Raw genomic sequence first — 12,862 nt, 5'->3', positions numbered from 1 at the left:
AAATAAAGGTTGAACACGTTAATCTAATTTCCACTTATTAGATTGCTAACAAATAGACTATTTGTTAGGTTCATTAATTGTAGGTTAGTAGTTGGTTTCCTGGATTTTAGCTCAGCTGTTGGATTCCTAAAGAATAGCCAGAGAAAAATACTGAACAGAAAAACCAATCATCCTACACTTTAGCACATGCTGTTGAGAATGAATGTCACAACATTCAGTTCGACAGCCAGAACATATGCTGATTCTGTTATGTTCCTGAAAACGGACAGTGCTAAATTTGCTGTACTGTGAAAAGACCAACCAGTCTCTACCTCAGTATCAGCCTACAGGAACAATTGTCAAGACATCCAGTTTGACAGTTTCACAATGATCCTTTGGCCAGGTCTGTTATCCTCGTGAAGACCAGACTTAAGTAAATACTGAACTGAAACCAACATGCCTATTATTCAGTATATGCTGTCACTGATGAATGTCACAACATTCTGATTGACATTCAAACAGAAGGCTATATCCCAGGTCTGTTATTATTTTGATAAGCAGACTGAAATACCAGCTGTGTTATGGCAAAAGGATTATAACATGCAGAAGGAAAACAAACACAGGAAATTGTTAACCCAGTTCAGTCCAACATGACCTACATCTGGGGGCTACCAAGCCAGGAAGAAGATCCACTATCAGCAGTATTAATTCAGAGTTAAACTCCCCCGTTTACAACTCTTCACTTAATCCCTACCCAATGAAATCTATACCTAGGAACTCCTAGATAGAAACCTCCAGTTTCCATTCCTATCACTACAAATACAATGTAATGTTAAAACAACTTGAACTTGCTTCACAGCTTCGTTCAAGACCATAACAACTCTTGCCTACAGGTTTTGAGTTACAAATACTCTCAGCTTTGAACACTGAGAAACACATGGTAACCTTCCCACAGGTTGGGAGGTTTACCTCACACACACCCCTAAATTTTCATTCTATGAGGCTTAAAAAAACTAGGTTACAATATGCTATTTATAACCTAATCACCCAACTGGATTTGTGCCTTCAGAAATCGCAGCAAACTTCTCCTTTACTGTTACAAAGTCAGCAGAAACTTTCTGCTACAATCAAGGTCTTCAATCCTAAAATCTCTCCATATATATCTCCTTATTTTGAGCCTATATATATTCTGATTGAGTCTTTAAGACCTCCACATGGGAGTTAGGATATTCACCAAATATCCTCACTAATCCCAGAATATATACTGAATTAATTAATTCAGTTTTCTACACATGTGCGATGTCACAGACATGATGTCGTGACATCGTACATGACATGTTGGTCCAGATGTTGAACTTATTCAACCCAACATATTAAAACAACAGAGATGATTACATTATTTGTTTTACAAAATTAATGCCAATCCTAAGGTATTAACAGTTTGGATTAGTTCTGGCTTCCTGCTTGAGTTTCCTTGAAAGATACTCCATTCTTATTACAAAAAAAAAGATAAGGCGCTATAAGCCCTTGTCTTATTCCTCTATCAATTAAAGCAGCAAATCCTTCTCACGAACTAGAGATTTAGCAATCAACTGAGTGGCTTTCGCTCCTTGGTCTATTGTCTATCGACACCCTTTTTTATTTCTTTTTTGTTCATCCTTTGACTCAGCAAGGGAAGAGAAAGCAATTCAATGGCAACTTGAAGCAGAATGTCCGTCTTTCTTTATGCTATGTAAATTAAATAATCTCTGGCCTCCTGGCAAAGACCCTTCCTCGAAAAATCTTTTATCTATTCTCTTCGACCCCCACTTTTTAGTTAGGGATCGGGTAACCTATTAAGTAAGTTAAGGAAATTCCTCATCTTTCCACATTTTTATAGAAAACTCTCCTCTAGACTGGAATTTTCCCCTGGCTAAGAGAAAGGGCTTAGAAAGCTATAGAAAAGCCTCTAAAACCCTTTTTCTTATTAGATAAAGGAAAAAGAGAAGACGAAGAAGTCATAGTAGGCTCTAAGAGTACAACTACTCTTCTTATTTTATTCTCTTAAATGAAAGGGTACTGTATTTAAAAGCAGAGAAAGAGGAGCCTTGTCCTTAGCTCTTAAGGTTGTTATGCAACTGCATCGTCACCCAAAACCTAACTCCAACATTCAAAAGCAAAAGTTTCACCCGCGACTAAGAGTAAGAGAAGACTTCTCTTCTAACCAACAATACCTAAAGGAAATGAAGGCCTGTTCATCATTAACTTCTAGTTTAAGCCGCAACATACACAATCACTTTACTTAAATAATCTACCCGAACGAAAGCCACCTGTGTTATGGGAAGATTACTAGGTCAGGCAAGTCCTCAATCAATGAAAGACAAGCGGTTATGGATATTGATTGCGCCAAACATTGATGTAGAGGCTCTTACTAGATAGGGTGGCAGAATAGGAGTCTCACTAGTAGTAGTATTAAGCGGGCAGCGGTACGGCAAGTTAAACATTCTATCTTTGTCAGGCTTAAGCTAAAGGGCATTAGAGAAAGAAAGTTATTGTTTCCGGGCATATCGATGGGAATAAGAGCAGGCGGTAAGTGAGGTAATTCCTTCCGGTAGTGGATGCTGGTGGATCAGAGTCAAATCACTCATCATAATAATCCGATTCTCCGACACATGATATGAAATGGAAGTCCTACCAAATATAAAAAGAGTCTTTCATACAACAAAGAAGATTCAAACTCGTCTTCCTAACGGACACTGAAATGCTAACCAGACTGGTTACTACATAACCCTTTCACCAATAAGCGATTGGCGGATGGTGCTAGACCCGTCAGACTCGCTATCGACTACTCAGAAAGAAAGACTAAAGCAAAAGAATGGATTAAGGTGATACTAAACACTTAGCCGATTCGAAGGCTTCAACCGCTGTTAGGACCGACTACCGGACTGATAGAATGGAATGGTAGAGCGAGAAAGGTAGGTGGAAAGGAAATGCTACGGTTCCGACCTCGAAGGTCAGTGTAAAAGAATTTCACACCGTCAGTTAATCATAGACGTCGAATATTAAAAGAAGTTTGACTTTTATTTTAAAAATCTATAAAGTAATACAAACGGATGATGGTGATGAATCGACGGTGTAAAACTTTTTACACTGACAGTGTATAGTAATTAATCTCTTTTTTATGTTATATCAAAAATTAGAAGTGTTCAAACCATTCCGTTGAACACCATTGAGTAAATTTGAATTTATTTAATGTGGTGATGATGAACCAATATTTGGTGTAATTTAATTATTATGAGTAAATAATATAATTTAATATTTATTATAAACAATGAAATTTAATATTTAGTGTAAGTAATTTAATTTGTATTAAAAAAATATTTTTCCCTATCCACTAAAAAACCGAGAGGTATGTGACAGTATTTTAAAAAATATAAATATGTTGATGTTGAGGATCAAACTCATGACCATTTCAAATATCTCTTCGATTATTCTGGAATTGAGATATAAAGTTGAGAGTTTTCATGTTACCTTATTTAAATAACCAAGATTATATCTTCTCACTGCCTAAATAAGATGAATTATTTATAATAGTGTTACATCAAACTTTTATCCTAAATTTAATTTGCGACATTACAATTAACACTTATATAAACATAACTCTTACCGAACATTTCAGTCTCTCAACACTAAATCACAAAGACGTGTTCTTTTGTTTAATGACAAACTTTATTTTTGATGAATTTAATTAGTTGGGTTCACATTTAAATCAATTTTAAAATTTATTTATTTTATAATTAACGTAAGATGTTTTATTATAGGTGGTGTATCACCTTCACCTATCCCTACTTTTGCACTTAAATGTGAAACCCAAACCCCTAGCTATTTATGTAATAAGAGTAATGCTAACATTGTATTTTTAGAACACATCTTAAAAAATTTATAAATAAAAAACTTATAAATAATTTTTTTTAAAAAAATAATTATAAATTATTAAATAATTAAAAAAATAATTATAAATTATTAATAAAAGTAGTGATAGTTTTTAAGAAAAATATTTCAATAGAGAATTTGAGTCAAAATACCTAATATTCGATAGATTGAAGAAAATTTGAGTTAGGATCCTAGGCATTTATTGTCTACTTCACACGATCCTGTTGGAAATCCCCCAAAATCTATAGAGAATTTCAATCAATCTTGATGAACAAGATTGTTATCACCCACACAATGACAATGAAAAGAAAAATAATGGAGAAAGAAAAAAAGTAAAGAACGATGAAGGAAAAAAGTAATAAAATTTTGCAGAGTTTCTCTCTGCTCACAAATTGTGGAAAACTTCTGATTCACTTTACAACTGCAAAATACTGTGAATACAATGTTATGAATACTCTATTCACTTCATTACAAAAATAAGGATTACTCTCTTTATTTATAGATTTAGGTTAACTTGGACCTCTAGTTATGAAGCCTCGTTGGTGGTGGTTATTTTTGCCACTTCTTAATAACGTACAACGAACTTTTTAGAAAGGAGAAAGATGATTGACCTACAAGAACTAATAAAGTGAAGAAGAAATTTACTTTTTTTAAAACAGTTAGCACTGTCCCACTGGGCATGCCAATTTGTTTACCGTGAAAATTGGTAAACAACCGCTGATCTTCTAAAGTAAAATATTTTGGTAACTTACAGGATCGATCAGATTGATCCTAGGACATGTGTTAATTGTTTTTAGGGTGAATTATGACGGATGATAAACACTTCGACAATGTTCATACTTAAAATTATTTGTTAAAGAATATAAAGGAAAAATAACACAAAGAACGCAAGGAAAGTGCTGGAAAGTAAATGGCGATGAAGATAAATTTCTGAAAAGAAAAGATTGATTAAAGCTTTAAGTAAAAATATGGTGCAACATCAAACGTATATTTTCTCAAGTTACACTTTCTTTACACACAGATACTTTAGATAAGATGATAAATTTATACACACTTGAACACCCCTATCCTAATACTAAGACCTCCTATTTATATCAATCGAAATAACCGCTTCCAACGACCTATTCACCAGATTGAGACAGGTGGCGCTCTGCATGCTTGTAACTGCCCACCATGCCCCACATATATCCTTAGCAGTTATAGAAGAACAAAAATTCCCTCCCTTATTTGAATTCAAATCCTTTGTCGAAGTACCACAAGTGACGCTTCTGTTAAAAACATCTCCCAACTGCTGGAAACATTTCTAACTCCACACAATATCTTTACTCCTGCATCAAAGTATCTTCGAATGGAAACCCAAAATGTATAGTTTTTTCAAAAATTCAATTACTTCACAGGAAACTTTATTCTCTCATTTAATTCCTTTAATCCATATTAGGCGTCGAAATTTTGAGTTAACAAATTGCCCCAAAAAAATATCATTTTCGACATTTCGAAGAAAAAAGCATTTCTTTTGAAACTATGGTTCGACGCCTTGAATAATCCTTCGACGCCACATATGCTCCAATGTTGCAAAAGCTATTCATCTTTTTCCCAAATGGTCTATGACGCCATATCCATCATTATCTTTTTTTGAAGTCACTCTTAAAATTGCAACATAAATTTGATCGTGACTAAAAACATCTCGTGGCAAATATAATCCAACCAATCAAGGGATTGACCTTGAGATTTGTTGATTGTCATTGCATATGAGACAATAATTGGGAATTGTATTCGATTTAATTTAAAGGGCCACATATATTGTGAAGGAGACATATCCATATATGGTATGTAAATGAGGTTCCCATGACCTTTACCATCCATTATCCTTGCTTTAAGTACATGGTTATCCATATTAGTAACAATTAAATATGTACCATTACACATACCCTATGATTGATCAAGGTTCCTTATTAGCATTATAGGTGTCTCAATCTTCAATTTAATGTGATGTCATGGTAATCCCGAATCTGAAGTTCTTAGAGAGTTGAGAAATTTTGGACTAAGTAGTTCAATGATGTCCCTGTCATGTATTTCGTATCTATCAATTGAGTTGGAACTATAGTAGTCTCTTGAATCACCTTTAAAAAAATATATCAATGCTATATGAAATGAGATAACTTACATGAAATAATAACATTAAAGTGATACATGTGAATAATTACCTGACATTCTTTCAAGAACATGATCATTAATGTTATCTACAGTTTCAATGGTTGCAGCCAAAATAGCTCGACTTTTGAGATAGTCGTATGATTGATAATTATCCAAAAAACTCAAATAGGTACTGTCAATAATAGCTTTGATTGTGTCATCAAAGTTTGATATTAAAATTTCAAAAGGAATATCAATTTCTGCATATCCATCATTTGGTTCAGATATTTTTCCTTCCCCAATTTTGAGTAACCATTTTGAAAATTATTCTATTTCAATACATTCAATTGGGTTCAACTCCCACTGAAGGCATATTTCATTTTTTTCAAGGGATTAGGTTTATAGGTAGACCTATGAAAGTAATGTGTCGACCTATAAGGTTCCTAGGTCGACCTATACGAGGCAACACGGAGGTCAGAGGCTACAAGCTTCAATATTGAGGCGTGGGTGTCGATCTATAAGGCTATGTGTTGACCTATACTGAAGAAAAACTTCCATGGGTCGACCTAAACAAGCTATGTGTCGATCTATACTGAAGAAAAAATGTTATAGGTCGACCTAAACCCGTATTTGTCAACCTATGCCGAACATTTTCACATAAAAACTCAATTTTTTCAACCTGCATAAGTTTTCTTCCATTCTAACTATACCCAAACACTTCTAACAACAACAACTCATAGAGTTCAAGATTCACATGACACACAAATATGCATCACTCTAACAACAACAACATTAAATCATATGGAAGTACATAAAACACATATAATCCATACAATAACGACATAAAATCAACACAACAACATATGAGCAAGAACAACATCAACTTCATCATGTCATAAGCATATAATAACAACAACACAAAAACCTAACTTTCCCAACATGAATTTCTCTCCCCCCCCCCCCCCCCCCCCCACACACACACACACACACACACACACACACACTTGCTAAAGTTATCTAAGAACTCACTTTAGAAAGAAGATGGAGATGATGTGATGATGATGGTGATGAAGATGATGATAGTTCCATGGCTTTGCTCTCCCTTGCTTCCTTCCTCTTCTTCTTTTTTTCTCCCTTTCTCTTTTCCTTCTTTTCTCTTCTTTCTTTCTGATATCTCCATGGTTTTGGGAGAGCAAGGCCATCAAAAAATCTCCAAAGCAATTTGTGAAAATAATTTGTATGGACTCACATGCATGTGGATTGAATGCAACATAGCAAAAAACTTTAAATGAACTCAAGTTGTGATAAATGATAAGGTAAAATACAGTAAATAATATAAAATAAAGTAAAGGAAAAAGTACATGTTCCGTTTAAGGAGACAAAAAAGATTAAGAAAAAAGGGTGGACGCAGACGCATACATGTTTCTCGTTCAATTATTTTACTCTTTGACTCAGATACTCCAGTGGTATGGAGAACAAGTATAAAATTTTGCGACCCTTAATCCCATGTATGAGTCTACTATTTATTCTATTTACAAAGTAACCATCAACGACGATTATGACCACTAAGAGATTTGTTGCATTTGTTCCACATTGAATCCTTTAAGTTCTCACCAGTGCTCGTACGTGTCTTCCAAGACATTATCTTCTTGCAACCTACGTTGAGTGGTAACTACTCTCAAATTCTTTCAGTTCTTCACAATTCTTTGAAGATAACTACTCCAATGTGTTGTCGATGTTGCCTGTTAAGACTCGAGACTTATAAAATTACTAAGTCTTTTATACTATGCTATTTAGTCGACTGGTCATTTTTTATGGAATGAGGGCTCTTTTTTATTGTCCTTCTCGAGATTCTGGACATGTTTCCCCAACGATATGGGTCTTAGGGATTTATCTCTGAGATTCCTCTAAACCATTTCTCGTTGTGTCGACAGATCGATCGACTCTTCGTCGTTGGTTTGTCGATGACTTGCCATTAGTACTCCTTTAAAGACTTCATTAATGTTTTCTCACCGTAAAATGTCTTTTTATTGACATTCTTTGTTGACTTTTTCGTAGTTGAAAATTCAAGTATAACAACCCGCAAACTCAATAAGCATATTTCTGAGCCTTTTTCTGATCCTCAACTATAAAGATCTATTGTGGGTGCTCTACAATATATTTCTTTGACTATGCCAGATTTAACTTTTAGTGTGAACAAAGCTTGTCAGTTTATGGCATCTCCCCTAGATGCACATTGGTCAGGAGGAATCTAAGATATCTCACTAGCACTATATCACATGGTTTATTGTTGTCTCCTTCCTTATCAGATCAAAAATTCTCACTTAGGATATATAATGATTCTGATTGGGCTAGTGATCCTGATGATTGAAGATCAACGTCTGTATTATTTTGTTTGGGTCAAATCTTATTTCATGGAGTTCTAAAAAGTAATCACTAGTTGCTCGTTCAAGCGCTGAAGATAAGTATTGGGCTTTAACACAATCCACATCTGAATTATTGTGGCTAGAGTCCCGGTTGAATGAACTTGGTGTTTTGTTTCATACACCAATCCTGTTGTGTGATAATATGAGTGCAGTATTACTGTCACATAATCTGGTTTTACATGCTCGCACAAAGCACATTGAGCTTCACATACATTTTTTTTGTGAAAGGGTTGTTTCCAAGAAGCTATTTATTCAACATGTCTCAGCTATGGCACAAATTACAGATACGTTGACCAAGGCTTTGGGAACAACATCTTTCCAAGATTTGAAAACTAAACTTAAGGTTTCTTGTGTTGATCACCCTCCTTGAGTTTGGGGGTGTTAGAGATATATCTCATAAAACTATTAACGTGGACTAACACTGATATACATTATAGTTTAAAAAATGGTAACACTGATATACATTATAGTTTAAAAAATGGTTAGACTACAGTTAGAGAACTGTAACTATTATCTTCCTATTTCCATCATATATATATATATATATATATATATATATATATATATATATATATATATATATATATATATATATATATATATATATATATATGCAGTAGATAATCATTTTCTTCTTCCATTTTCCATTTTTTGTTTTGCATTACTATCGAGTGATGAATCTCACCGAATTTTAAAAAGTAAATTTTATGATAGTGAAGTACTCCCTCTGTTTTTTTTTATAAGTCGTTTTAGACTTTTTACAGATACCAATGAAATTATTAACTTTTGCTAATTTTGTAAATATATTATAGGATATTCCAATATTATCCTTTTTAAAAACACTCCAAATCTCTTCTTTCAAAATATACCAGATTAATTATTATGATTTGTTGATGGAATATCTAGATTGCATTTATTCCAATATTTTCCATGAATAAAACATTAAATTAATTAAATTTATACGTGTCTTTTCCTATGCTACACTAATTCCTTATTTTTCTCCCTCCCAAACTAAAATCCATCATTTTTCCTATCCTACACTAATTCCTTATTTTTCTCCCTCCCAAACTAAAATCCATCATTTTTCCATCACTCACTAAAAGGATACGCTAAAGCACTCTGGGAGAAAAAATTAAGAAATGTTTTTTTGTTAAAATTTTCCCTCCAAATTCTTATGGCTCTTCATTAATTTTTTTTTTCAAATTTCCCTCTAAATATTTCATTGTACTTTTTTTATTATTCATTTTCTATAAATTTAGACTAAACCACCCTGTATTATGATATTAAAATGGCTTTAAATCACATTGATCTCAATATTATTCCAATGGAAGAGGAAGAATATGTTCATCAACAAAATGCAAATATAGTGCCTAATCTACCCGATTTAAATATCAATATTGGAGAAAGTATTGATCTTAACACCATTCCAAATATGCACATATCTCAGATATCTTTGGAAGAAGATACTCAGGACCCAATTGGTAAGTAACAAAATTATCACGCTCTTTATACCTTATTTGTTTGTTTCTTCATGACCCTTAAAAAAAATCTCTAGAATTTAATTGATTTATTTTTTCCTTACTTATCATGTGAGTTTTGTGTGTTTTTTTACCCTTTTCATTTTTTTCTAATGGTATATGGGTTTTCTATTTTCTCTGTGTTATTATAGAAAACAACAACCTACAAAATGCTGATGATGATGATGTGGAAAACAACAACGTACAAAATGAAGAAAATGATGTGGAAAATAACATTCATGTCAACATTGAATCTGAATTTGGTATCATAATTTCTCTTTTAATATTTTTAAATTTATTCTTTTTAATCAATGTAATTAATATGTTAATTTTCTCATATGTACAGATTCGGAAGTAATCACACAGAGAAGGATGTTGTCGAATTCTGAGAGAAGGATTATATATGAGGCTTTATTAGAGAAAAGTGTTGATGGAAAATTAAAAAAAGGGGTGACCAAATTAGTGTCTTCTCTATTTTCAGTTAATATACGCACAGTACAACGTATTTGGAAACTTGCTGAGAACAAAGGAGTGCATGCTGATGTGACTCATAAAAAGTTAGGAAATTGTGGACGCAAAAGAGTCCATATAGACCTTAATCTAGTACGTGACATTCCTTTAAAGCAAAGAACCTCTATTCGGTCTCTTTCTCACGCATTAGAAGTAAGTACAAGCACATTGGTAAGATCTTTAAAATTGAGAGAAATAAGAAGACATTCAAATGCTATCAAACCTTATTTAACAGAAGAAAATAAGAGAGCTAGATTACAGTTTTGCATTGATATGCTAGATAGTGATAGCATACATAATAATGATCCCAGTTTTAAAGGAATGTATAACATTGTTCACATTGACGAAAAATGGTTTTATATGAAAGAAAAGTCAAGAAATTTTTATTTGGTACAGGATGAAGAAGATCCCATTCGTACTTGTAAAAGTAAAAATTTTATACCAAAAGTTATGTTTCTAGTTGCCATAGCTAGGCCAAGATTTAATTTGCAACAAAAGGTAACATTCAACGGATTAATTGGTGTATATCCTTTTGTCATTCAAGAGCCCGCTAGAAGATCTAGTGTAAATAGACCTGCAGGTACACTTGAGACCAAAGCAATGACGTCAATTACTAAAGATGTTATGAGAACATTTTTGATTCAGAAAGTGTTACCCGCTATTAAAGAAAAATGGCCAAGAGAAGAAATCGGTCATCCGATATTCATTCAGCAAGATAACGCAAGAACACACCTTCATTGTGAAGATGAAGAATTTCGTCTAGCAGCCACACAAGATGGATTTGACATTCGATTAATGTGTCAACCTCCAAATTCACCTGATTTAAATGTTTTAGATCTTGGTTTTTTCAGTTCAATACAAGCCTTACAACATAGAGAGTCTCCTAATTCTATTGATGAACTTGTGACTGCAGTTGATAAGTCTTTTCAAGAATTTGAAGTTACCAAATCAAATCATATATTTTTAACACTTCAATCATGTATGATTGAAATTATGAAAGCAAGAGGTTCCCACAACTATAAAATTCCACATATGAAGAAAAAAATGTTGGAAGCTAGAAATCAATTGCCAACACGGTTAAAATGTGATAACCAATTGGTGCGAGATGTTATGGGATATTTAGATATTGTTGTTGATGATTAACCATTTTAAATTGGGCCTGAATTAAATGAGATTGAATATGAAATAAATATGATTTTATAGGGAAGTGTTTTGGTCAATCAGGGAAGGGCAAGGAAACGAAACGAAACGAAACGAAACGCCTTCGCATTGAGAGACGATCTTTTCTTAATGTGAATTGAAGAATAGGAAGTGGCCGTTGGAGTTCCATCGATCTATTTATTTACCAAAGTATTTACCAAAACCAGATATTCAAATTCAACCCCCTCATTCGCTTCTCTCTCACCACTATTTCTCTTTCTCTCGTTCACTTCTTCAAGCCTGAGATATACTAGTTGTCTCAAGGTAAACCTTTTTCAATAATTAAGTTCTTTGAATTTGACATTGATGGGGTTTAGAAGCTTTACTGTATGGTTTGTTCTTGTGTTTTTTGCAGCAACATTCATAGGATTACTGGATATAAACATATAAACAGGTGCAGGTAAATCCGTATCTCTCTTTAATGAGTGATTTACTGTCAATAAAATGTATAAACAACGTTTTTTAATTCCTTTTCTATAACTTCAAACCTTTTTACCTCATAGCTCTTCAAAATTCAAAAAATATAAGTTTTAGAGTCTTTGTTGTTCGGAGTAATCTTGTTATTCTGAAACAATCAGATAGTATTTTAACTTTTGGAGTATCCCGATACTGCATCTTCTTGATCTCAGGTTAACCATGACTGAAAAAAGGGACTTGTCTTTAGTCAAAAAATTACATAGTCGGACAAGCTCGATGATGTTAGGTGAGACATCTGGAACAGGTCAAGATCCGCAAGCTAATCCATCCAAGACCCGTGTTAGGGTGCCCAATCAACTTAGAAATGATAATGACATTCAAGACGCGATTAGGGCTGTGAAAGATGGCTTCCGGGATTTGTTCGAGTTTACGAAAGTACCAATGCATGTCTGGAATGATTTTCAACCAGGAAAGAAGCCGATTCTGAAATTGTATAGAATAGAGAATACCGAAGAACTCTTTCAATATGCTGCCCGAACTCTGATGGAGGTCTATAGTAGAATATCTTTACGAACCGTCGGAGAGCTGATGAACTTAGCTTTTAATCTAAGAGATGGTGGTGGAGCGTATGTTTTCGCTGAGTTAGAGCCAGAACTCGTTGATCCTATTAACAGCAGTGAAATAAAAGAATTATGCAACTCTCCAATATACCCTGTGGTAAAACCCATGTTTGAATTTATAGTAGATGATGAAAATGTCGATGTCATG

At 33.6% G+C, this 12,862-nt stretch overlaps 1 protein-coding gene across 1 annotated transcript; it reads left to right on the top strand.

The window, feature by feature from the left end:
* The first annotated feature begins 9,738 nt into the window (after window positions 1–9,738).
* On the top strand, window positions 9,739–11,620 carry LOC127094181 (uncharacterized). Its single transcript, XM_051033040.1, has 3 exons — window positions 9,739–9,931; window positions 10,120–10,230; window positions 10,314–11,620. Exons 1-3 carry the CDS (start codon window positions 9,739–9,741, stop codon window positions 11,618–11,620), a joined length of 1,611 nt encoding a protein of 536 aa, XP_050888997.1.
* The last annotated feature ends 1,242 nt before the right edge of the window (window positions 11,621–12,862 follow it).

The sequence above is a fragment of the Lathyrus oleraceus genome, chromosome 6, assembly GCF_024323335.1.
Source record: "Lathyrus oleraceus cultivar Zhongwan6 chromosome 6, CAAS_Psat_ZW6_1.0, whole genome shotgun sequence".
NCBI lineage: Eukaryota > Viridiplantae > Streptophyta > Magnoliopsida > Fabales > Fabaceae > Lathyrus > Lathyrus oleraceus.
The sequence above is the reverse complement of the archived record's forward strand: the minus strand, read 5'-3'. Positions and strand labels throughout refer to the sequence as shown.

Coding starts and splice junctions, on each gene's coding strand:
- LOC127094181 (XM_051033040.1), top strand. CDS start 9,739: ATGGCTTTAAATCACATTGATCTCAATATTATTCCAATGGAAGAGGAA. Junction 9,932..10,119: donor AGATACTCAGGACCCAATTG/GTAAGTAACAAA, acceptor GTGTTATTATAG/AAAACAACAACCTACAAAAT. Junction 10,231..10,313: donor CAACATTGAATCTGAATTTG/GTATCATAATTT, acceptor TCATATGTACAG/ATTCGGAAGTAATCACACAG.